Below are 25,000 nucleotides of genomic sequence, written 5' to 3' on the forward strand. Positions count from 1 at the left end.
GGTCAGGTCAGGTCGGGTCGGGTCAGGTCAGGTCAGGTGAGATGCAGTTCAGTTCACTTGAGTTGTGTCCCTTTCAGTTGTGTTGTGTTGTGTGTGTGTGTGTGTGTGTGTGTGTGTGTGTGCATGTGTGTGTGTTGTCATCAAAGGTCTCAAAGACTTCTAATAGGTCATACAGCTCCATTCTAAGGTCTCAGGTCCTCAAACTCCAATCTGAAGTCACAAGAACTTCTGATAGGTCAAATTCCAATCAAAGGTCTCTAGAACTTATAAATGGTCCTAAACTCCGAACAAAGATCTTTAGAACTTCTAATAGGTCCCTAAACTCCAATCTAAAGCCTCCAGAACTTCTAATAGGTCCTTAGACTCCATTATAATGTTTCCAGAACTTCTGATACGTCCTTAAAATCCAGTCACATATTTCCAGAACTTCTAATAGGTCTGTAAATCCCAGCCAAATGACCCCAGAGCTTCCAATATGTCCTCAAACTCTACCAGAACTTTAAATAGGTCCTCAAACTCCAATCTAAGGTCTCCAGAATTTTCTAGTGGATCGTTAGATTCGTCAAAATCCAATCTAAGGTCTCCAGAACTTCCAGTGCACTGTCAAAATCCTTGAACTTCAGTCCAAGTTTCCAGATTTTATAACAGGTCATTAAACTCCAATCTAAGCTCTCTAGCACTTCTAGTCGATCCTGAAACTCCTTAAAGTCCAATCTAAGGTCTCCAGAACTTCTAGCAGATCCTTTAAGTCCTCAAACTTTAGTTTAACGGTCTCCAGAATTTCTAGTAGATCCTTAAACTCCTCAAACTCCAACTGAAGGTCTCAAGAATTTCTAGTAGATCCTTAAACTCCTCAAACCTCAATCTAAGGTCTCCAGAATTTCTAGTAGATCCTTAAACTCCTCAAACTCCAACTGAAGGTCTCAAGAATTTCTAGTAGATCCTTAAACTCCTCAAACCTCAATCTAAGGTCTCCAGAACTTCTAGCAGATCCTTAACTCTCTCCATACGAACGGCGAAAGGAACAACGTTAACAGCGTTTCACCCCAATTACCATCATCAAAATATTGCAAGCGGAAGGCTCTTATACTGAAGAGGTGAATGTTGACAGAGAATACCACAGTTCTGACGACGGAAGCTAAAGGTTGGGTCATTCAGACACCCACTGGACATCCGAGGGGTCTGTGTAGAGGAAAAGAGAGGTCTGGCCGTACTGAGTGAGTTAAACTCCTCAAACCTCAATGAAAGTTCTACAGCAACTCCCGCCCTGAGGGGACTGACCTCAAAGTCACAGTAGTTGGTCTCTTCAAGCAGCTCTAGGGCCTGGTGGAAGAGGGACTCGGGGTCTCCCTCGGACGGGTGCCTGAAGAGGTCATCGTCCACCTCCCGCTGGATGAACTGCCCGTTGAAGCTCATGCGGTACCTGCAGGATCGCCGTCAATACAACATGACATGTGACACGTGCTTACACACACACACACACACACACACACACACACACACACACACACACACACACACACAGACACAGACGCACAAACACACACTCACACACACATACACGCACGCGCGCGGACACACACACACATACTCACACACACACACACGCACGCACTCATGCAAGCACACACGCACACAAAAATGCACGTGCGCATGTGTGTGTGTGTGTGTGTGTGTCTGTGTCTGTGTGTCTGTATCTGTGTCTGTGTGTCTGTGTATGTCTGTGTCTGTGTCCGTGTCTGTGTGTCTGTGTGAGTGAGCGTGTGTATCCGTGTGCCCGTGTGCATACAACCCCCCCCCCCCGCCCCCCCAATAAAAACAAACATAAGAAAACCACCCCCACATCCCCTACCCCACATCAGCTACACAACACACCCCACCACCACCACCACTACAAAGAACAACAACAATAAAACAACAACAACAACAACAACCCAACAACAACAAAATCCAACTCACGTCTTACAACACACCCCACCACCACCACAACAACAACAACAACAACAACGACGACGACGACAACAACAACAAAAACCAACAATATCCCATCAGCAACAAAACCCCTCAGCTCACGTTTTACAGCACACACACACCACACCCCACCGCCCCACCCCCCCGCCACCCCCACACCCCCACCACTACCACCACCAACAACAACAACAAACAACCCAACAATAACCCATCATCAACAAAATCCCCCAACTCACTTCTTACAACACACACCCCCACCACCACCATCACAAACTACAACAACGACAACAAAAAACCTAACAATATACCCATTAACAACAAAACCCCTCAACTCACGTCTTACAACACACACCACCACCACCACCACCACTACAAATAACGACAACAACAACAAACAAACAACCCAACAATAACCCATCATCAACAAAATCCCCCACCTCACGTCTTACAACACACACCACCGCCATCACAAACTACAACAACGACAACAACAACGACAACAAAAAGCCTAACAATATACCCGTTAACAACAAAACCCCTCAACTCACGTCTTACAACACACCCCACCACCACCACCACCACCACAAATCACGACAACAACAACAACAACAAAACAACAATAACCTATCAACAACAACAACAAAAAAACCCAAACAACTCACGTCTTACAACTTCCACCACCACAAACAACAGCAAACAAATAACCCCAACATTAACCCATCAACAACCAACCCCCCCCCCCCGACCCCCCCCCTACCCCCCCCCCCAAGCAACTCACGTCTTGAAAGGGTTCCCCTCAGACTCTGTCAACAGGGCAGGCATGGCACTGGCGGGGCGTGTCCAGTCCCAGTAAGGCACGCCCACCACCGCGCCCTTCTCCTTGAGCGCGTGCTCAAACTGCACGGTCAGGAGGCGATGCCAGTGCGGGAAGGCGGGCATGCCGTGCTGGCAGCAGGCGTAGTGGGCCGAGGCGTTCTCCGGGCAGATGTGCGGGGCGCCGTGGAAGCTGGCGATGGCCTCGTAGCCGTTGGGCCCGAAGTCGTTCTGCAGCTTGTAGAGGGCGTTACGCAGGTTGCTGATTTCGGCCAGACTGAGCGCCGACACCTCGTGCCGCACGAGGTCATCGCTGTGACTGACTGTGGGCTCCTCCACGGCCGTCCTGCCGCCTCGCTCTGTGGATGTGTAGCACGGGGGTGGGGGGTGGAACGTAACAGAGGGGTTAATGTTTGACAAGTGTTGTGTTGTATGCGATTTTTTTTTTTTTTTTAAAGATGGGATTTGTGTGTGTGTGTGTGTTTTGTACATATTTTAGTGTTTGGTTTGGTGTTTGGATTTGTGCAGGGTTGTTGGATGTACGTTTTGGATTTGTGTGTGTGTGTGTGTGTGTGTGTGTGTGTGTGTGTGTGTGTGTGTGTGTGTGTGTGTGTTCATGGTTGTTGTTTTTTGGTACGTGTTGGATGCACGTTTTGGATCTTTGTTGGGGTTTTCTTTTGGTTTGTTTTTTGTTTGTTTGTTTGTTTGTTTGTTTTTTTTTTTTTTTTTTTTTTTTTTTTTTTTGTACGTATCTTGTGCTCATCTTAGTGTCTAGCTGGATGTTTGGGATGTACAACCCCAAGCGATACCCCCCCCCCCAACCCCTCACCCCCTCCCACAATAACTACACCACCACCACAACCACGAACAACTCAAAACAATCTACCACCCCTCAACCCCAACCCCCCCACCCAACCCCAACGTTCACCCCAGCCCAACACCCAAGACAACACCCTCCCCGCCCCCACCTCCCCCTCCACACCCACACACACACCCATACTACTCACTATGTCCGGGCACAAAACTGACGGAGGGGGCCTCCAAGATGTGGGGGTCCAGCTCCATGCCGTTCACCGCCTGTATCTTGATGCGCACTGTGTAGTCAGAGTCGGGCCGGAGGCGCATCTGCTGGAACACCTTGGTGACGTCGTACTTGAAGAGGCGGTCGAAGCTCCAGGGCATCTCCAGGGGCCCGCCCAGGATGGCGAAGGTCCCGGCGAAGTTGCACACCTCATTGCTGTCGCACACGTCAAACACCACGTCGGCGCTCTTTTGGATGCCCTGCAGGGAGGGAGGGAGGGAGGGAGGGTACCCAGCCACGCCCACAGACAGACAGAGAAGGAGGAGGTAGTGGTGGTGATGGTGGTGGTGATGGTGATGATGGTGATGGTGGTGGTGATGATGATGGTGATGATGATGATGGTGATGGTGATGGTGATGATGGTGGTGGTGGTGATGGTGATGATGGTGGTGGTGATGGTGGTGATGATGGTGATGATGGTGGTGATGGTGATGGTGGTGATGATGGTGGTGGTGGTGATGGTGGTGGTGATGGTGATGGTGATGATGATGATGGTGGTGGCGATGATGGTGATGATGGTGGTGGTGGTGGTGATGGTGATGGTGATGGTGGTGGTGGTGATGGTGATGGTGATGATGATGGTGATGATGGTGGTGGTGGTGGTGATGGTGGTGATGGTGATGGTGATGGTGGTGGTGATGATGGTGGTGATGGTGATGGTGATGGTGGTGGTGATGATGGTGGTGATGATGGTGGTGATGGTGGTGATGGTTGTGGTGGTGGTGATGGTGATGATGATGATGGTGGTGGTGATGATGGTGATGATGGTGATGGTGGTGGTGGTAATGGTTGTGGTGATGGTGATGGTGCTGATGATGATGGTGGTGGTGATGATGGTGATGATGGTGGTGGTGATGGTGGTGATGGTGGTAGTGGTGGTGATGGTGATGGTGGTGGTGGTGATGATGGTGGTGGTGATGGTGGTGATGGTGGTGATGGTGGTGGTGGTGATGGTGGTGATGGTGGTGATGATGGTGGTGATGATGATGGTGATGGTGGTGGTGATGATGGTGGTGGTGGTGGTGATGGTGGTGATGGTGGTGATGGTTGTGGTGGTAGTGATGGTGATGATGGTGATGGTGGTGATGATGGTGGTGATGGTGGTGATGATGATGGTGGTGATGATGATGGTGATGGTGGTGATGGTGGTGATGATGGTGGTGATGGTGGTGATGGTGGTGGTGATGGTGGTGATGGTGGTGGTGATGGTGGTGGTGATGATGGTGGTGGTGGTGATGGTGATGATGATGGTGATGGTAGTGATGGTGATGATGATGGTGATGGTAGTGATGGAGGTGATGATGGTGATGATGGTGATGGTGAAAAGAATGGCGATGATAATGACGCCCTGCCCGGAAGGTACCCCGCCACGGAGAAAGGCATGACAATGACGATGACAATGATGACAATGAAATAATGATGATGATGATGATGATGATGATAGTAACGATGATAACAAAAATAGTAGTAGTAGCAGTAGTTGTAGTAGTAGTAGTAGTAGTTGTTGTTGTAGTTGTTGTTGTAGTAGTAGAAGTAATAATAACAATACTACTACTACTACTGCTGTTAACAATAATATTTAAACAATAATAATAACAATAATAATGGGTATACCACTACTACTACTACTACTACCACTACTACTACTACTACTAATGGGCATTATTCTATAATGGTGGTGGGTGGGGGGAGGGGTGGGAGATGACAGAGCCCTAACAACTGAACATCAATGCGAAGATGAGAAACACCTTTTCCCCTCCACGCAACCACAACCACACCTCACAACTTCTCTCTCTCTCTCTCTCTCTCTCTTTCTGTGTGTGTGTGTGTGTGTGTGTGTGTGTGTGTGTGTGTGTGTGTGTGTGTGTGTGTGTCTCTCTCTCTCTCTCTCCAGATGACAGATGCGGTGTAGAAGTATACATAGACACAGTCCTGAATACTTCTTTGACTGCGACACTTCAAACGTAAAACATGAAGCTCGAACCCTGAAACATGAAACGTGGAAAACTTTGCCACGTGAAACATGAAACGTGAAGCTCGACATGTGAAACATAAAACGTGATTTTTTTTTAACTGCCCCCTCATCTGCACCGTTTCAGTGGCATTACTCCCACGCCGCTCATTTAGATTCCCCCATACACGGCCATACCCGGGTTCGTCCGTCGCAGTTCCAGCGTCGGCAGTCCACAGGGAACCATCGATGTTAGGTCGCCAGGAGGCCACACACCAGAGGAGACCCTGCACTGCTGCTGAGTCACTTCGGTGGTGTTCAGTGGTGCCTGTTCTGTTTTTAACGTACTTAGGACACCACCTACTAAGCCCCCTACTAACGACGATAATGGCTTAGTCTCGGAGCCAGATTGAGTGAGCGTCCCTCCCAGAGTGGAGACCGCCACCACATCCCTCAAACAACAGCCCCCCATGAATCTGCCGACACTGGCGACATTGACAGGACTCACCCCAAGCACGGAAGTGGAAGGGTATCGAAACTGAGGTCACCATGAGAGCAGGGCATGAAAGGCCACAGACTTTGACTCGTGACTAATGTGTTTATATTGATGACGATGAAGGAGAAGGAGGATGACGATGATGATGACGATGTTGCTATGGAGGTCCATTTTGGTTTGGGATTACGTGACAAGGCTGTACTTCCTGTCATAATGATATCCCGGCGTTAACCAGGCCCGAGAGATACAGGCACTTGCAGTGTTGGTCAGGTAATTAGAGCAACACACCCAAAGACGCATCCTTGAAGTGGATGACACTCGACTGTGTGGTCCCAGTCTCCCCATTTAAGCCCACAGCACACTCAACTCTGGGTAAGAGCCGGCCACGGGCCGAAAAACCCACCTCCGCTGAGATTCGAACCCGCGTCCTCCCAGCCGTCAGTCCGCGACGCTAACCAATTCGCCACGGCGGCTGGTTAAAACTTGAAAAATTTGTCCCGCGAAACAAGAAACGTGAAAGGAAAAACGTAAAACATGAAACGTGAAGCTTGACACGTGAAACATGAAACTTGAAGCACGACACGTGAAACATGAAACGTGAAGAAAACTTCGACCCGTGAAAAATATTGAAACGTGAAGAAAACTTTGATCCGTAAACTTGAAACGTGAATAATTTTTTTTTTAACTTTCGACACGTGAAAACTTCGAAACGTGAAACACTTCCTTTCAAACTACTTCCCACCACCAACCATTCCACACACACACACACACACACACACACACACACACACACACACACACAAGACCAGACGCAACGACAGTGACGCACGTGCAACATAAAGTTGAGGAACACGCGATCCTCCTCCTTCCGTTTCTCCAACACATCGTCCAGCTCTGCGATGCTCATGCCGTGGAAGTTGAGGTTGTCGTACTGGTAGCCGAACTGATCGTAGTTGAAGGTGTCGATGCCGCGCGAGTGCGCGTGCGTCACCATGACGGGGTTGTCGTCACGGCTGAAGGGTTCCAGAGGTTCCCTCAGCTCCTGGATGTTGCAGTTGGCCGTGTTGTAGTCCAGCCCTCGGTGCTTCTGCAGCGCCTGTTGTCATAGTGATGATGATAGCGATGATGACGATGATGATGACAATATAACAATGATGATGATGATGATGTATTGTATTGTATTGTATTGTATTGTCACAACAGATTTCTCTGCGTGAAATTCGGGCTGTTGTCACAACAGGTTTCTCTGCGTGAAATTCGGGCTGCTCTCCGCAGGGGGAGCGCGTCGATACACATCATCATCATTATCATCATCAACATCATCATCATCATCAGCAGCAGCAGCAGCAGCAAGAACAGCATCCCCGTTTACCTATAAGATGGCGAAATGCCCGTCACAGCACCACCACCCTGCACCTATCTTCTCTTATCCTCCCCTCCCCATTAATCATCACTAATTTAATTAGTTTGATTTTAAAAATAAAAAAAAATAAAAAAAACTTGCCTGCCGGGGTGAAAATAATGGAAAGAGATGTTTCAAGTCATAATTCAACATCAAGAACAATCAGCCCCCCCAAAAAAAAACTGAGAAAACAGTCTAAAGATATACCATTTTAGATCAAACACGTGAATTCTCAACCTTCTGAACACATTTCCCTTCTTTTGATGACGTCATCAGTGACGGTCACCATAGCACCGCGGGTGCCACGTCCTGCGGCATTCAAGAGGTTTTCGATCCTCCTCCTCCTCCTGGTGTACCTGCCGGGTGGCGAACTGCCGATCACACCTCAAAACCACCACCATCACCACCCTGCCACTTCCCCCCTTCCCTTCCTCTCACCTCCTCTCCCAAACTATTAATCATCATCAATCATCATCATCCTGGTTTACCTGCCAGATGGCGACTTGCCTGTCCCACCATCACCATCGTCACCTGCCCCTCCCCTTTCCTACTCATCCACCACCCCACCTATCCTGGTTTACCTGCCAGATGGCGAACCGCCTGTCCCACCATCACCATCCTGGTTTACCTGCCAGATGGCGAACCGCCTGTCCCACCATTACCATCCTGGTTTACCTGTCAGATAGCAAACTGCCTGTCCCACCATCACCATCCTAGTTTACCTGCCAGATGGCGAACCGCCTGTCCCACCATCACCATCCTGGTTTACCTGTCAGATAGCAAACTGCCTGTCCCACCATCACCATCCTGGTTTACCTGTCAGATGGCGAACTGCCTGTCCCACCATCACCATCGCCATCCTGCCCTCATCCTCCCCTACCCTCCCCCCCGCCCCCCAATCCCCCGCTTCCATCCCCACTCCACCTGTTAATCATTCATTAATTCACCATCACCATCTTGTTTTACCTGCCAGATGGCGAACTGCCTGTCCACGTTGCTGTGATGGATGAAGAAGATAGGGTCGTAGGCGGAGTACTCCAGCGTGGACATGCCGAAGGGGCTGGTTCCTCCGATCCACGAGTGGAGGGCGTTGTGCAGCACCTCGAACTGCACCTCGAAGTCGCAGAAGTCCTGCTGCTCGAACGCCAGCAGTGCCTGGCGGTAGAAGAACGACTCCTCGCCGTGTTCGGGGTCGTTGAAGAGCTGGGGCCTCGGGGAGCGCGAGGTCTTCTCGTCCTTGTCCTTGCCCTCGATGTGGATGTGGCCGTGGTGGAAGGGGTTGTCGTGCTCCTCGCTCACCAGCGTCGGCAGCTCCGTGAAGGACTCGGTCCAGTCCCAGTATGGGATGCCCACCTGTTTTTTTTGTTGTTGTTGTTGTTGTTGTTGTTGTTGTTGTTGTTGTTTTGGGGGGTTGGGTAAGGAGAGAGAGAAGGGTTGGGTTGGGGGTGGGGATGAAGGGAAGGTGGGGTCGGGGGTAGGGTGGTGAGAGAGAGAGAGAGAGAGAGAGAGAGAGAGAGAGAGAGAAAGAGAGAGTAATAGAGAAGTCGGTGAATTCTGTTTCTGTTTTTGTCTGTCTGTCCGTCTGTCACTGTGTCTCTGTATCTGTCTGTCTCTCTCTCATTCTCTTATATATATATATATATATATATATATATATATATATATATATATATATATATATATATATATATATATACGAGGGTCATTCAATAAATAAGGTGAATTTTTCGGTATAAGGACTTCTAATACAGATAGAAGCTTACTTCTTTTTTTTTTCAACGTAGTCTCCCAGCACTGTCACACACTTTTCCCATCTGTGCACAAGCTTCCGTATTCCCTCAGCGTAAAAATCTTTGGACTGATGTCTCAGCCAGTCGCTCACAACACTTTTGACTTCATCGTCACTTTCAAACTTCGTGCCTCTCGTGAACGCTTTCAAGGGACCAAACAGGTGAAAGTCTGAAGGGGCAAGGTCTGGGCTGTAAGGGGGATGAGGGAGCAGTTCCCGGCCCAGCTCGTTGATGGTCTGCATCGTTCGGGCTGCTGTGTGAGGCCTTGCATCTTTGGCACCCACCGGCAGCTGACCTTCGAGTAGCCAAGGTCATCATGGACAATTTTGTGTGCTGTCCCAACAGATAAGCTCAAAGTCCTTGCAATGTCATCCACTGTCACCCTTCTGTCAGACTGAATGAGGTCATTGACTGATTCGATCACCTCAGGAGACCTCACTTCTGTAGGCCTTCCAGGCCTGTCTTCATCCTCAACACTGCTCCGTCCTTCTTTAAACAATTTAGTCCACTTGTAGACATTTTTTCGGCTGAAACATGTGGCACCATACACAGTTGACATTCTCCTATGAATTTCAACTGGTTTGCACCCTTCAGCAACCAAAAACTTGATAACTGACCGCTGTTCAGTCCTGGAGCATGCTTCTTGGTCGGCCATCTTTGTTAATCGCCAAAACTCTCAAAGTTTTTTTTAATCTGCAAAACAAATTAAATCCATGTGAAAAAGAAGTAAAACAAAAAAAAATATTTTAAAAAGTAAGCTTCTATCTGTATTAGAAGTCCTTATACCGAAAAATTCACCTTATTTATTGAATGACCCTCGTACATATACATATATATATATATATATATATATATTTCTTTCTTTCTTTCTTTCTTTTCTCATTTTTTTTCTGCTTTGCCCTATCGTGGGTGAGAGAATGGCATGTTAAAAAGAAAGTCACAAAGGCTTTTGTTTAGCCCTCACTGATTTTAAGATTTTTGTCTTGTCTTTCTCTTTCTCGCCTGCTCCTCTCATGCTCTCAATCACACACACACACACACACACACACACACACACACACACACACACACACACACACAGACACACACACACACACACACACACACACACACAGAGACTCTAATATCACTTCAAGTGGAAAGACGTTAAACTGAAGACAACACACACAGAGTGTGCAAACAGAACAACACCACACACACACACACACACACACACACACACACACACACACACACACACACACACACCAAACTACACTGCACCCCTCCCTCTCCATCCCTACCCCTCCCCCTCCCAACCACCCCCCGCCCACCCCGACACACACACACACACACGCACACACACACACTACACAAACCGAAACCGAAACAGCAAACAGCAGAGGACCCAGCACTTCACCTTGGCGCCTTCCCAAGACAGGGCGGTCTCCATCTGACTGACGAACAGACGGTGCCAGCCTGGGAAGCTGGCCATGCCATGGTGACAGCACGCAACGTCGTACACACCGAACTTGCACTGCAACACAACACGCGCGTGTGTGTCCATGTCCATGTAGTGTGTGCACAGTACGGGTTTATATAATAGTCAGTCGTGTCCTACACACACACACACACACACACACACACACACACACACACACACACACACACACACACACACATCCTTTTCCCTCTCCAAACCCCCACCCACCCACCCACCCACGTTGATGCTGATGATACTGATACTTAATAAACAAGATCGTTGGAAAAAAAGAAATTCTCCGCCCTTTACCCACCGTAAAGTGCCACCGTTACGGAGATAAGAACACACAGACCCTCCAGTCCAACGCTTTAACTTAGTTACTTGACTGATTGATTGATTGATTAGTTAGTTAATTAACTGATTGATTGATTGATGAATTAATCAACTACGGAGTGGGTTAGTTAGTTAGTTAGTTAGTTAGTTAGTTAGTTAGTTAGTTAGTAACTACTAACTATATATACGATAGTCAGTCGTGTCCTACTATGACCATCAGAACAGCAGAGGAAGCAGCTGCTTCCCCAACTATCTGGGCTAGAGCTTTATTATCGTGGTGACTGTCTTGCCCAGTTGACATCCCCACTCTCTCGGGACAGTCGGCGCTGGGATGGTTCCCCAAAGGCCAACTAGCCCCCCAAGGCTGCAGCACTAAGAGCCAGCGCAATCTTGCCTCCTAGTTTGAGAGTCATAGTCCTTCACAATATTCAATCACCGATATGTGTGACGGGACATTAACTCTCTCCATACGAACGGCGAAAGAGACGACGTTAACAGCCTTTCATCCCAATTACCATCATCAAAATATTGCAAGCGGAAGGCTCTTATACTGAAGAGGTGAATGTTGACAAAGAATACCACAATTCTAACGACGGAAGCTAAAGGTTGGGTCATTCAGACACCCACTGGACATCCGAGGGGTCTGTGTAGAGGAGAAGAGAGGACTGGCCGTACTGAGTGAGTTAAACAAAATTCCTCCTCCTTCACAAAAACTAAGTTGTAAATGACTTCCCACTGCAATGGAGAAACCACTGGTCAGACAGCTCTCACTTTGGAAATCTCTACCACTACAGACATCACACACTCGTTCCGCTTAACTAACCGCTAAATCTTCAGTATTCTATAACTTCTACAATTCTAAGATCCTTCTACCCTGCCACCTTGCCCCTACCCCTCCAGCAACCAGACCATCTGTGTGTGTGTGTGTGTGTGTGTGTGTGTGTGTGTGTGTGTGTGTGTGTGTGTGTGTGTGTGTGTGTGTGTGTGCGCGCGCGCGTGTTTGTGTATGTTGAAAAGTGTGTGAGTTTTGACTGATGTTTACATTATTTTTTCAAATTACTATTTTTAACGAGTGCGTATCTGAACATTTGTAAAATTACCTTCGTGTCTTCTTCATATCATTACTACTACTACAACTACAATTACTACCACTACTACTGCTTCTAACAAAATTACACGTGTGTCTTCTTCTTACTACTACTACTATTACTACCACTGCTACTACTACTACTAATGAATAACCAAAGGACATTTGATACGCCCAATCTAATGATACAAAAGTCGTGGGCGTTTACAATGAAAAGCACAATGACGTATACATACTAAATAACACACGCAATACACCTGCACGCACAACCCCCCCAACCCCCTTCCCCCTCGCCCCCCGCTCCAACTACAGCGAAACAAACCCACACACCCACTCCAGCACAAGATGAAAACACACACACACTCACGCGCGCGCAGGCACAACTTTGGGCCGCTCAAGGTGTATGAACATGAGGTACGTTTCGAAATAGTAACAAGAGTAGTCGGAAAATTTTAAATAGATCATCATCATCATCATCATCATCATCATCGTCATCTGTATTTGTATTTGATTTCTTTTTACCACAACAGATTTCTCTGTGTGAAATTCGGGCTGCTCTCCACAGGGAGAGCGCGTCGCTACACTACAGCGCCACCCTTTTTTTTTTGTATTTTTTCCTGTTTGCAGTTTTATTTGTATTTCCTATCCAAGTGGATTTTTCTACAGAATTTTGCCAGGAACAACCCTTTTGTTGCCGTGGGGTTCTTTTCCGTGCGCAAAGTGCATGCTGCACACGGGTCCTCGGTTTATCGTCTCATCCGTATGACTAGCGTCCAGACCACTACTCAAGGTCTAGTGGAGGGGGAGAAAATATCGGCGGCTGAGCCGTGATTCGAACCAGCGCGCTCAGATTCTCTCGCTTCCTATGCGGACGTGTTACCTCTAGGCCATCACTCCACACATATCACCATCGTCATCACCATCATCATCACCATCATCATCATGATATCACCATCATCATCACCATCGTCATCATCGTCATCATCATCATCAACAACGTCATCATCATCATCATATCACCATCGTCACCATCATCATATCACCATCATCATCATCATATCACCATCATCATCATCATCATATCACCATTGTCACCATCATCACATCATCATCGTCATCACCATCATATCACCATCGTCAACATCATCATCATCATCATCATCAGCGTCATGATGCTCATCATCATCACCATCACCATCATCACCATCACCATCATCATCATCACCATCATCATCATCACCATCACCATCATCACCATCATCATCACCATCATCATCACCATCATCATATCACCATCGTCGTCGTCATCATCATCATCATCATCATCATCATCATCACCATCATCATCATCATGACATCACCACCACCATCACCACCATCATCATCATCACTCATTACCTGAGGGGGGTAGCCGTGGGCAGTGACCACCTGGTTGTACGACAGGCGTCCAGTGCCAATCATCATCACCATCATCATATCATCATCATCATCATCATGACATCAACATCACCATCACCACCATCATCATCATCATCACTCATTACCTGAGGGGGGTAGCCGTGGGCAGTGACCACCTTGTTGTACGACAGGCGTCCAGTGCCAATCATCATCACCATCATCATATCATCATCGTCGTCATCATCATCACCACCATCTTCATCATCACCCATTACCTGAGGGGGGTAGCCGTGGGCAGTGACCACCTTGTTGTACGACAGGCGTCCAGTGCCACTCTGCAGACGGCGCAGTGCGTCACGCAGGTTCTCTGTCTCCGCAGCCGACAGGGTGTTGATGTCCTTGCGAACCCCGACGCCCGCGATGGAGTGGGAGGTCGTGTCCGCTTTCGTTCCTGCAGCAGACACACACACACACACACACACACACACACACACACACACACACACACACACACACACGGCTCACGTACGGCAGTAGTAAGGCGTATCACTTAGTCACGCGCGCGTACGCACGAACGTATGCATGCGTGCATGATTGTGTGCACATGTGTATGCATGCGCGTTGTGTGTGTGTGTGTGTGTGTGTGCGCGCGCAACATACACACATATATACACACAGACACAGACACACATACACACAGAGACACAGACTCACACACACACACACACACACACACACACACACACACACACACACACACACACACACACACACACACAGAATGCTGGAGGTTAGAGAGAGAGCCAGACAGAGACAGAGACAAAGAGACAGAGAGATACAGAGACACACGGAGAGACACACAGACACAGACAGACAGACAGACACACACACACACACACACACACACACACACACACAGAGTGCTGGAGGTTAGAGAGAGAGCCAGACAGAGAGATACAGAGACACGAAGAGACACACAGAGAGAGACACACAGACACAGACAGACAGACATATGGCGAAGTGTTTTGTGGGGATCAAAACCGCGCAGTCTTCGACAACCCTCCCCTCCACCACCACCCCCCACCCCCTACATCCCACCAACACCCCTTACACCCCACACACCCACACACACATCCACCCCCTTGAAACCGAAACCGAAACTGAAACCGAAACCGAAACCGAAACCGAAACCGAAACTGACCCTCGGCAGGCTCGAAGATGAGGGTGGGCGCAGAGACAGTGGTCAGCGGGAGGGCGGAGCCATTGACCGCGTGCACCTCGTACGTGAGGAAGAAGGGCGCCTGGGCGTTGAAGACGTCTTCCGGCTGGATGCCCATGTGGTGGAGCACGTCCGTGATGTCGTATCTGAGGTTCAAAAAAAAAGAAAAAAAAAAAAAAAGGTTTGAATGGTGAATGATATGGTTTAGTTATGTAGTGCATACCCAGTTCCACCCTAACCCCTGCTTAATTAATTCAACCCATCCCGAATCACCCCCCCCCCCCGAGCCCCGCCCTCACACACACACACACACTCCGGCCTTCGTCCACCCCATTCCTCCCTAACTCTCCCTTCACCCATCCTCCCCCAAATAACCCCCCCTCCCCCCCCCACACACACACACTCCATCTTTCCTCCACCCCAACCCACCCTATTCCTCTCCAATCCTCCCTCCTTCCACCCCATTTCAAATCATCCTTGCTGCACCTATCCCACCCTATTCCACCTCAACTCTCCGTCCTTCTACCCGATCCCAAATCACTCCACCCCAACCCCCCAAAGCTTCCTCTCCCAACCCCATTCTACCCTAACCATCCTTCTCTCCACCCCATCCCAAATCACTCCCACTCTACCCTACCCCACCCCATTCCACCCGAACTCTCCCTACCCTCCACCCTACCTAACACTCCATCCATCCACACCCTCAAGACTCTACTTAAATTAACAACCCCCCCCCCCCCCCCCCCCGCTCACACCCCCACCCGATCCCAAATCACCCTTAACTCCACCCTTCCTCCACCCATTCCACCACAACCCCTCCCTCCCTCCTCCATTCAACACCCCCCCCTCCATACTCCACCCACACCCACCCCCAACAGGCACATCCCCCGACCCCCCCCCCCCCCCACACACACACACACACACCCACACAAAGACTCACTTGAAAAGGCGGTCAAAGGACCAGGGCATCTCCAGACTGCTGCCGAGGATGAAGATCCCTCCAGCACGCTCGCAGCTGCTCTTGGACTTGCAGACGGAGAAGACCACGTCAGCCGAGGTTCCGATGCCGTGGAGGTGCAAGCCGGCGAACACCCGATGGTGGCTCTTCCGGTCGTGGATCACCTCCTCCAGCTCGTCCAGGCTGAGGCCGCCCAGCTCGAAGTTGTCGTAGTGGTAGCCGAGGTCCTCGTAGTCGAACACAGTCTGGGGCATGGCGTGCTCGCGCGTGCGTACGTCCGGGTTGAGATCCTCCCAGTCGAAGGGGTGCATGACCTGTGTGTGTGGTGGGGAGGATGGTGGCAGAAGTAGATTAGTTAAAGACGCTTGTCTGTTAATCAGCCAAGTAATCAATCAATTGATTGATTAATTATGTGTCTGTGAGAGGCGTCTCGGTTCGCTACCACCTCCGCTCTCGCCCTTTCTTCTTCTTCTTCTTCTTCCAAGTCTGACTGGAAAAATCAGTCTGGGTTCGAATTCCCTCTCTCTTTCTTTCTTCTTCTTCTTCTTGCAAGTTTAACTTGAAAAAAATCAAATTGAGCGTCTAGTCGATTCGGGTGTGACAATAAACCGAGGGTCCCGTGTGCAGCACGCACTTGGCGCACTGAAGAAGAACATAATCATGACAATGAGAGTATTGTCTCCTGGTAAAATTATGTAAAAGAAATCCGCTCTGATGGACACGAAAATATATAATACTATGCATGCACTCAAAGTATTACTAAGCGCGTTGAGTTATGCTGCAGCTGGTCAGGCATCTGCCTAGCAGATGTGGTGTAGCGTGTATGGAATTCGTGCGAACGCAGTGACACCTGCTTATAAAACTAAAACTGAAAGAAACTGAAACTGAAACATCACCAATATATGCGAATGTGTTAGTGTGCGAGTATGTAAATGTCTATGTATGCGTATGTGTATTTGTGTGCGTGCATGTGTCTGTAACAATATTTATCATGACTATGTAACAGGTGTTTTATGTACTCGTGTATGGATGATTAGAGGAAACGTGTTGATACATAAGACACTCCATCTGTATTTCAGAAAACGGTGAATTGTGTTCTTTTCACATGACGTTGCTTGACACATTATTAGCTACACAAAGTGTTCTTAATTCTATGTTGATGCTAAGTATAATGTTTATCATTTGCTAAAAACATTGCACTGTTATCAACACCTGATGAATATGTGTCCACCTTGACCTTTAAAAAATTTGATAAAAAAAACGAGAAGCATCACCTCGTTCATGTAGTTGACGGCGCACTCTGCGCGTTCGTAGCTGAGGCCTCTCCTCTTCTGCAGCTCCTGCCACACAGCCCAGACCTTGTCCATGAAGGAGTGGTGGACGAAGAAGATGGGGTCGTAGGAAGAGTAGTCCAAGGAGGACAGCGAGTACTTCTGGCGCCCGCCCACCAGGTAGTGGATGGCGTTGTGGGTCACCTCGAACTGCACCTCGAAGTCGCAGTAGTCGGTCTGCTCCAGGGTGAGCAGGACTTCGTCGAAGAGTACCGAGTGCTTCCCGTCCTTGGACAGCTTGTACAGCTCCGGGCGCGGGTCTCTCACCGTGTAACCATCGACAGACTTGATGTAGGATCGCACGAAGGGATTGCTGACCACCTCGTCGCGCCAGGCATCGTAGTAGGACTCGGATGTGAAGAGGTCGGGCAGCTCGGAGATGGGCTTGGTCCAGTCCCAGTAGGGCAGAGCCACCCCGCTGCCGTGGCGGATGAGGGCGTCCTCCATCTGAAAGCACGAGGTCGATCAGTCGGTCAGTCATGTCGGTCAGTCATGTCGGTCAGTCATGTCGGCCCAACGCTCAGGTTATATCACAGATTGACATGAGCTTACGACGGGCGCAATAGCCGAGTGGTTAAAGCGTTGGACTTTCAATCTGAGGGTCCCGGGTTCGAATCACGGTGACGGCGCCTGGTGGGTAAAGGGTGGAGATTGTTCCGATCTCCCAGGTCAACATATGTGCAGACCTGCTTAGTGCCTGAACCCCTTTCGTGTGTATATGCAAGCAGAAGATCAAATACGCACGTTAAAGATCCTGTAATCCATGTCAGCGTTCGGTGGGTTATGGAAACAAGAACATACCCAGCATGCACACCCCCGAAAACGGAGTATGGCTGGCTACATGGCGGGGTAAAAACGGTCATACACGTAAAAGCCCACTCGTGTGCATACGAGTGAACGCAGAATAAGAAGAAGAAGACATGAGGTTACGGTTTGGCCTACAGCAAAGTGTGAGCTGTATTTCTTCATTGTAGTGGGAAGTCATTTACGGCTTAGTCTTTTGTGAGGGACTGTGACTCTCAAACTAGGACGCAAGATTGCACTGGGTCTTAGTGCTGCAGCCTTGGGGGGGAGCTAGTTGGCCTTTGGGAACCATCCTCAACGCCGACAAGGCGAGGTAACTGCTGTCCCCAACCATCTGGGCTAGAATTTGAAAGGGTACACTGTACAAAGTATACCTTACTGTGTTATTATCTGAAGAGAGGAATTTTGATTTGCGGGGTGTAAAACACATAATAAACAATAATACAAGAGAAGCGTATTTATTCAATATCTTTACCTAGTATATAAACGAGAAAAGTGCCTAACTAGATAAATTAACAACACGCGAGAATCACTGCCGCGCAATGTGCGTGTATAAAAGACATACACAATAAGATGCTAAAATGTCGACAAAGTAAGACAACACAGACAGACAGACAGACAGACGGGTGGACACACACACACACACACACACACACACACACACACACACACACACACACACACACACTCGCAACACAAAATAACACAACACACACATCATACACACACACACACACACACACACACACACACACACACACTCTCTCTCTCTCTCTCTCTCTCTCTAACTCCCCCAACCACTCGCACACACACACACACACACACACACACACACACACACACACACACACACATACATACACTCTCTCTCTCTCTCTCTCTAACTCCCCCAACCACTCGCACACACACACACACACACACACACACACACACACACACACACACACACACACACACCACCCCCCAACCACGCACCCCTCCACACACACACACACACACACACACACACACACACACACACACACACACACACACACACAGACCTCCACAGTGTAGAGTCGATGCCAGTGGGGGAAAGTGGGCATGCCGTGAATGCAGCAGGCGTGCTGAGCGGCCTCGGGGGTGGGGCACAGCGCCGGGGCCCCGTGGAACCCTGCGATGTTCTGTTGGGGTTCAAAGACAACATGACACACAACACTATTACAGTCACTGTCGTCAGTATCATCATCATGGTGATGATGATGATGATGATGATGATGGTGGTGGTGATGAACCCTGCCATGTTCTGTGGGGGTTCAACACAACACAACACAACACAACACCATGTTATCATACACTGCAGACACCATCGTGATGATAATGATGATGATGACGACGACAACGAGGTTGATTATGATGACGATGACGATGATGGTTATCATTGATATTAATACTTTGGTTGATTATTTGTTGTTGTTGTTGTTACCGCTGCTGCTGCTGCTGTTGTTGTTGTTGCTGTTGTTGATACCAACACAGCGCCTATCTCTAAGCATGCAAGCAAACAAACACAGTGACACACACAGTGACACACACACACACACACACACACACACACACACACACACACACACACACACACATACACAAATACGCGCGCGTAAGACCTAAGTCAGGCATTTGCTTCTTTTCTGTTTTGTTTTTGATTTTTTTTTCTTGTTTTGTTTTCCAAAAGCAGATGTGGCACCACCCACCCACCAACCCACCCACCTGATATCCATCCTTGATGCCATCGTTCTGCAGGTCACGGATGGCACTGCTGAGGTTCTGGGCAGTTCAAGCACCCACCCACCCACCTACCCATCCACCCCCTCCCGCCCATTCACCAACCCACCCTCCTCACAACCACCCACACACCTACCCACCTAAACCCACCCACCTGGTACCCATCCTTGATGTCATCGTTCTGCAGGTCACGGATGGCACTCTTGAGGTTCTGGGCAGTTCAAGCACCCACCCACCCACCCACCCACACACGCCCCCCTATCACCCACCCCCAACCCCCCATGCCCCTCCACACACACTTCACCAAACCACCCACCTGGTATCCATCCTTGGTGTCATCCTTCTGCAGGTCACGGATGGCACTCTTGAGGTTCTGGGCAGTTCAAGCACCCACCCACCCACCCACCCACACACGCCCCCCTATCACCCACCCCCACACCCCATGCCCCTCCACACACACTTCACCAACCCACCCACCTGGTATCCATCCTTGGTGTCATCCTTCTGCAGGTCACGGATGGCACTCTTGAGGTTCTGGGCAGTTCAAGCACCCACCCACCCACCCACCCACACACGCCCCCCTATCACCCACCCCCAACCCCATGCCCCTCCACACACACTTCACCAACCCACCCACCTGGTATCCATCCTTGGTGTCATCTTTCTGCAGGTCACGGATGGCACTCTTGAGGTTCTGGGCAGTTCAAGCACCCACCCACTCACCCACACACACACGTCCCCCTCGCCCCCACACACTTCACCACCCACCCACGCCCATCCCACACACACACTTCATCAACCCACCCACCTGGTATCCATCCTTGGTGTCATCTTTCTGCAGGTCACGGATGGCACTCTTGAGGTTCTGGGCAGTTCAAGCACCCACCCACTCACCCACACACACACGTCCCCCTCCCCCCCACACACTTCACCACCCACCCACGCCCACCCCACAAACACACTTCACCAACCCACCCACCTGGTATCCATCCTTGGTGTCATCCTTCTGCAGGTCACGGATGGCACTCTTGAGGTTCTGGGCGTCCCGTTCCGTCAGGTGAGCCAGGTCGTGCCGCACTCTGTTGGGGGCCACCTCGTGCAGGTGCCTTTCGCCTGCACGTGCCACACGTGGAGGAAAAAAAGCAGCAAAACAAACAGAAAACGTTTGAATCTGTGTTTAGGTGTGTGTGTGTGTGTGTTGTGTTGTGTTGTGTTGTGTTGTGTTAAATATTGATACACATTTCAGATAACGATGCGCACATAAATTTTATACAAAGTAGCTCATGAATACTGTATATCTGGACAATAATCATAATAGTGCGGAAGACAGAGAACACTGAACACTGAACACTGAACACTTTAATGTCAATAGCTTTACAGCCCTAATCGGCAGAGAGAGAGAGAGAGAGAGAGAGAGAGAGAGAGAGAGAATTCAGAACTCAAAACGTTTTTATTCAAGGATTAAGATTTTAGGCATAGGCTATTCTTCCAATCTGCCCTTGCTAACCTACATCTATTACAAATAGCACACAAAGAAATCAAAGGAAAAGGTTTTCATGCAGAAGGATATACATAATGAAGAAAACAACCCCTCCCTTCCCCCCCTCCCACACACACACACGTCCACACACACATGCATACACACACACGAGAGAGAGAGAGAGAGAGGGGGGGGGGGGCGGGTATTGGACTGAATTTTTTTTTTTTTTTTATAATGAAGACAGATACAAACAGATAGAGACAGACAGAGAGACTGACAGGCAGAGGAAAGAGATATTTAAAAAAAAAAATCATTTAAAAGTGTTGGGCAAATCCTTTCGTGAACGCAATGCATTTCTGAAATTATTCAGTGTGGTAGTGGACACTAATAGAGGTTAGGATGTTGTTCCAAAAGCAAACCATCAGAATACGTGCGGCTGGATGAATAAAAAAAACCCAAACAAACAACAACAACAAAAGAAAAAAACCCACCAGCAACAACAATACCATCAACAACAACAAGAAATATAATACCAATGCCAGCTTCAACAACAACAGCACCAACACCAATACCAAAAACAGCATCAACACCAACATCCACCAACACCACCCCACCTCCGCCACCACCACCACCCCCAACAACAACAACAACAACAACTACAACAACAGAAACAATATTAACACCAACACCAACACCACCAACAACAACACAACCACTACCACCAAAACCACCACCACCACCACCAACAACAACCACCACCACCAGCACCACCACCACAACCACCACCATCAACGCCACCACCACCACCACCACCACCACCACCAACACCAACAACCACCACCACCACCACAACCACCACCAACAACACCACCATCACCACCACAACCACCATCACCACCACCACCAACAACAACAACCACAGAACTCATCACATGACAACAACAACACCACCACCATCAACACCACCACCACTACCACAACCACTACAACCACCACCACCACCACCACCACCATCACAACAACCACAGAAGAACTCATCACATCACAACAACACCACCACCACCAACAACACCACCACCGCTTCCACAACCACTACAACCACCACCACCACCACCACCACAACCACCACCACAACCACCACCACAACCACCACCACCGCCACCACCACCATCACAACAACCACAGAAGAACTCATCACATCACAACAAACAACACCACCACCAGACTGACGGGATTTGGGCTTGAAGATGACGGAAGGTTCTGGGATGAGGGAGGAGGAGAGGTTGTGACCGTCCCAGGACATGATGGTCAGCTCGATGTGGAAGGAGTCATGCACCTCCAGTTCTTTGTCGTGCAGCACGTCCGTGATCTCGTACTTGTACAGGCGGTCGAACCTTCACAGCACAGCACAGCATAGCATAGCATAGCATAGCACAGCACGGCACAGCACGGCACAGCACAGCATAGCACAGCACAGCATAGCATAGCACAGCATAGCACGGCACAGAACAGCACAGCACAGCACAGAACAGCACAGCACAGCACAGCACGGCACAGCACAGCATAGCACAGCACGGCACAGCACAGCATACCACAGCACAGCATAGCAAGGCACAGCACGTTACGGTGCGCACGTGCAAGTATATGTATGGATGTACGTATGTGTGTATGTATGTATGGCTGGCTGGCTGGCTGGCTGGCTGGATGGATGGATGGATGGATGCATGAATGGATGTGCGTATGTATGTATGTATGTATGTATGTATGTATGTATGTATGGATGGATGGATGCATGAATGGATGTGCGCATGTATGTATGTATGGATGGATGGATGAATGGATGGATGGATGTGCGTATGTATGTATATGCGTATGGATGGATGAATGTGTGTGTGTGTGTGTGTGTGTGTGTGTGTGTGTGTGTGTGTGTGTGTGTGTGTGTGTGTGTGTGTGTGTGTGTTTGTGTGTGTGTGTGTGTGTGTGTGTGTGTGTGTGTGTGTGTGTGTGTGTGTGTGTGTGTGTATGTATGCCCGCGTTTGAATGACTGGTGCGAAAGCGCTTTGATTTGTCTCTTCACAGGATTCAGCGCTATATAAATATAATAATAATGATTATTATGTATGTATGTAGCTCAGCTTATATCACAGATTGACGTAAGTTTACAGCTGGGCCAACAGCAAAGTGAGAGCTGTATTATCTCAATGGTTTCTCCATCGCAATTGGATATCATTTACAGTTTAGCCTTTTGTGAAGGACTATAGCTCCCAAACCAGGAGGCAAAATTGCACTGGCCCTTAATGCTGCAGACTTGGGGGGCTAGATGGTCCTTTGGGAACCATCCCCGACTGTCTTAACTCTCTCCATACGAACGGCGAAAGAGACGACGTTAACAGCGTTTCACCTCAGTTGCCATCATCAAAATATTGCAAGCGGAAGGCTCTCATACTGAAGAGGTGAATGTTGACAAAGACTACCACAATTCTGACGACGGAAGCTAAAGGTTGGGTCATTCAGACACCCACTGGACATCCGAGGGGTCTGTGTAGAGGAGAAGAGATGGCTGGCCGTACTGAGCGAGTTAAAACCGTATTAGCCGAGAGAGTGGGGATGCAACTTGGGCAAGACGTTCTCCACTATTCATAATCAAATTCTAGCTCAGATAACTGGGACGGCAGTTGCCCCCTCTGCTGTTCTGATGGTCATAGTCGGATACGACTGACTACTATACAATGTATGTATGTAGAGAGTGATTCGGATTCGGATTCGGATGTTTAATTTAAAAAAAAGGCAATGGCCCCTGATGAAAGGGTGATGTGTGAACGTATCTGAGGAAGATTACAAGGCATGCATTTTGTGATACAAATAGTACAGAATAATCGAACAATTATTATAATTAGTTACAACTTAGTGGCCGAATTTTAAAAGCTTTGTATATGTAAGTTGAAAACTGTTCGATTATGGAGAGAGAGAGAGAGAGAGAGAGAGAGAGAGAGAGAGAGAGAGAGAGAGAGAGAGAGAGAGAGATTCATGTGGATACTAATGTGGCGCCTATCCTTTGGTCAGAAACCAAGCTCCTCTAAGCACTTTACAAACGCGAAGTGATTTCCAAAAAAATCTGCACATCAGGCTAGGCTGCCTAACTGGGTAGAGCCGATGAACAGCTGCCACTGGGCGCTCATCATTCGTTTCCTGTGTCATTCAACCAGGTTTCAGTCACACGCGCGCACGCACGCACACACACACACACACACACACACACACACATATATATATATACACCCCCCCACACACACACACACACACACACACACACGAAATGTAACCAATCAACTCAACCACCCACCAACCCACCCACCCATGCACCCAAAATAAGATAAGACCAATCCACCCCCACCCCCTCTCCCCCACCGCAACCCACCCACCAACTCACCTCCAAGGCATTTCCAGAGAACCCCCCAGAATGTCGAAATCACCAGCATGGGTACACTCTCCACTGTCCTTGCAGACGGAGAAGTCCACATGGGCTGTGGTCTTGATTCCCGCCAGAAGGAAGCCGGCAAACACACGGTCGTGCTCCTGCAACACAAATTAACAAAATGAATATACGATATAATCCAGTGGAGTGATGGCCTAGAGGCAACGCGTCCGCGTCCGCGTCCGCTT

The 25,000-nt window shown here is 48.9% G+C and overlaps 1 protein-coding gene across 1 annotated transcript in view; it reads right to left on the minus strand.

Moving 5' to 3' along the window:
- Window positions 1–25,000, minus strand: part of LOC143288605 (hemocyanin 2-like) — an 86,820-nt gene that overhangs the window by 8,765 nt on the left and 53,055 nt on the right. The window contains exons 29-42 of the mRNA XM_076597257.1: window positions 24,768–24,913; window positions 22,568–22,731; window positions 20,837–20,970; window positions 19,140–19,259; window positions 17,236–17,739; window positions 15,944–16,275; window positions 14,986–15,149; window positions 14,060–14,235; window positions 10,904–11,020; window positions 8,681–9,067; window positions 7,142–7,408; window positions 3,792–4,065; window positions 2,750–3,143; window positions 1,282–1,423 (exon numbers count right to left, since the gene is read on the minus strand). Coding sequence (XP_076453372.1) covers window positions 1,282–1,423; window positions 2,750–3,143; window positions 3,792–4,065; window positions 7,142–7,408; window positions 8,681–9,067; window positions 10,904–11,020; window positions 14,060–14,235; window positions 14,986–15,149; window positions 15,944–16,275; window positions 17,236–17,739; window positions 19,140–19,259; window positions 20,837–20,970; window positions 22,568–22,731; window positions 24,768–24,913 — 3,321 coding nt within the window. The remainder of the gene's footprint in view (window positions 1–1,281; window positions 1,424–2,749; window positions 3,144–3,791; window positions 4,066–7,141; window positions 7,409–8,680; window positions 9,068–10,903; window positions 11,021–14,059; window positions 14,236–14,985; window positions 15,150–15,943; window positions 16,276–17,235; window positions 17,740–19,139; window positions 19,260–20,836; window positions 20,971–22,567; window positions 22,732–24,767; window positions 24,914–25,000) is intronic.

This window comes from Babylonia areolata, chromosome 12 (genome assembly GCF_041734735.1).
Source record: "Babylonia areolata isolate BAREFJ2019XMU chromosome 12, ASM4173473v1, whole genome shotgun sequence".
NCBI lineage: Eukaryota > Metazoa > Mollusca > Gastropoda > Neogastropoda > Buccinidae > Babylonia > Babylonia areolata.